Source organism: Micromys minutus (assembly GCF_963924665.1).
Source record: "Micromys minutus genome assembly, chromosome: 22".
Classification (NCBI taxonomy): Eukaryota; Metazoa; Chordata; class Mammalia; order Rodentia; family Muridae; genus Micromys; species Micromys minutus.
Window position 1 is genome coordinate 22,818,008 of NC_137957.1, and position 1,821 is coordinate 22,819,828.

A 1,821-nucleotide genomic window follows, 5' to 3' on the forward strand; every position below is an offset into this window, starting at 1 on the left:
TGTCTACCTCTGGATTCATTAGGACACGGTCTTGTACTCTAGTTTCTTTTCTTTTTCTTTTTTTTTTCTTTTTAGAGGGTTTTATTTCAAGACAGCATCCAGAACATGATTCACTCAGAAGAGCAAAATTAAATTTCGCCTCATTTTACCCTTCAATAACACATGGTAACATGCCTCTGTATAGCTTTCAGAAATGAGAGTTCATTGAAAATGTTTCTCCTTTTTTTCAGCTGAGATGAGATTTGATGGGAAATCTCTGTAACAACTTAGTCATTTTGTGCGGAGGTAAACTCCCAGAATGTCCCAGTGTCTCCTGGATTGATTTCATCTTCCCAGCTTCCTGAGCCTTGGAAGTGCAATCGAAGAAGTCCTGGATCTCTTTCCTGCACGCCTCATCGCGGAATTCATTCTGTTTCCGGCAAGCTATCATCATTGACATCTCCGTGATACAGGTTGCCTCGCCCTTCTCTCGGCGTCGGTTTCCGACACGGTTAGCTAAAATAAGAGGCTTGTTGGGTTTCAGGATAGGTTTCCCCGGGTTCGCAAACGGCGCCAGGCGGCCTAAGCGCGTAGACTGGGCGTCACCATTTTGCACAGCGTTCCCTGTACTCTAGTTTCTTGTGGTGGTCAGGAATGGTTTCTGAGCTTGGATCTAGTAAAACTATACCACTTGACCTTTGTGGGACAATTACAGAGTTAACTGTTCCCACTTTCTTGAAGGATTCTCCTCTGGCCTATCTCTCTTGGATTTTTTTCCAATTATTCAGATCTTCTTTCATTCTTAGAAACCAAGGTTCCTCAAGGTTTCCTTGAATTTGTGCCTTCATTGACCCGACTATCATATTTCCTGGAATTGATTAGCTCTCTAGTATTTTATGTTAATTATCTCTGATACATCTAAAAATCTGGTGCTAACCCACCACTGATAGGCAAATGACTCCACAAGATAGGCCCTACAAAGAAGCATTGGAATGAGAATAGGGACTGAGCTGTAACCATCAAAATTAGTAGAAGGGTCCCCGTGGTCTCACGGTTATTTAGAACCATATCTAGGTGGGGTCACCTTGATGGGAGAAAATCAGCATTGGGTTGAGGGCTGGATCACATGATTTCTATCAGTTCTTAGCTCAGAAACTTTGAGAATGTGATGAAGGTTTGCGCTCTCTTCTTTGAAACAGAAATAATGGACACTTACATTATTATTTTGTCTGCTGGGACCACGTAGGATTCCAAGATGTATTATGTTCTGTGTTTAGATTTCACCAATATCGTTTTTGGTGAATCTTACTTAAAAAGAGATGATTCTGTATATACAGCTCTGATGGTGTTGAGTTAGGTATCTTTCCTTGTCAATATTTCATTTGGAATTACCTCTTTCCTACTGGTTTAATCCAGTTTTTTAGAGCATGTATTGTACTGTTACCTTGGTAACCTAGCCTTTGCAGCATTGATTAGAGTGTTTCAAGGTTGTCCATTATATTCTAGTACTTTCTTACCCTCAAGAGTACAAGTGTCCATCACATTAGAATTAGCCATTAACTCTTAGTAATCTGTTGCCCACATTAAAAAAGAAACCAAATACACAATTTACTTTGTAGATATTTGGGGTCAGGGCAGAGAGACAGATTTTTCCCTCCATAGTTTTGCTCTGAGGTATAATCTATGTGGCACTGATTTTTTTTTAATAATCAAGATTTTCTTCTGATAAATAACTAAATCAAGAAATAGTTCAAAGGTGCTCCATTCTGTTAGCATTGTTGCTTGCAAATAAAAGGAAGTGTGGGGAGTCTTTGTGGAGGGATTACAATTCCCAAACAATGG

At 39.8% G+C, this 1,821-nt stretch overlaps 1 protein-coding gene across 1 annotated transcript; it reads right to left on the minus strand.

Annotated features, from left to right (window-relative positions):
• Nucleotides 1-226: 226 nt before the first annotated feature.
• On the minus strand, nt 227-1,536 carry LOC308434911 (small ribosomal subunit protein mS37-like; the record flags this gene model as incomplete). Its single annotated transcript, XM_080935371.1, has 2 exons — nt 227-561; nt 1,497-1,536. The coding sequence occupies 2 exons, from the start codon at nt 1,534-1,536 to the stop codon at nt 227-229; spliced, it is 375 nt and encodes a 124-aa protein (XP_080791497.1).
• Nucleotides 1,537-1,821: the final 285 nt, after the last annotated feature.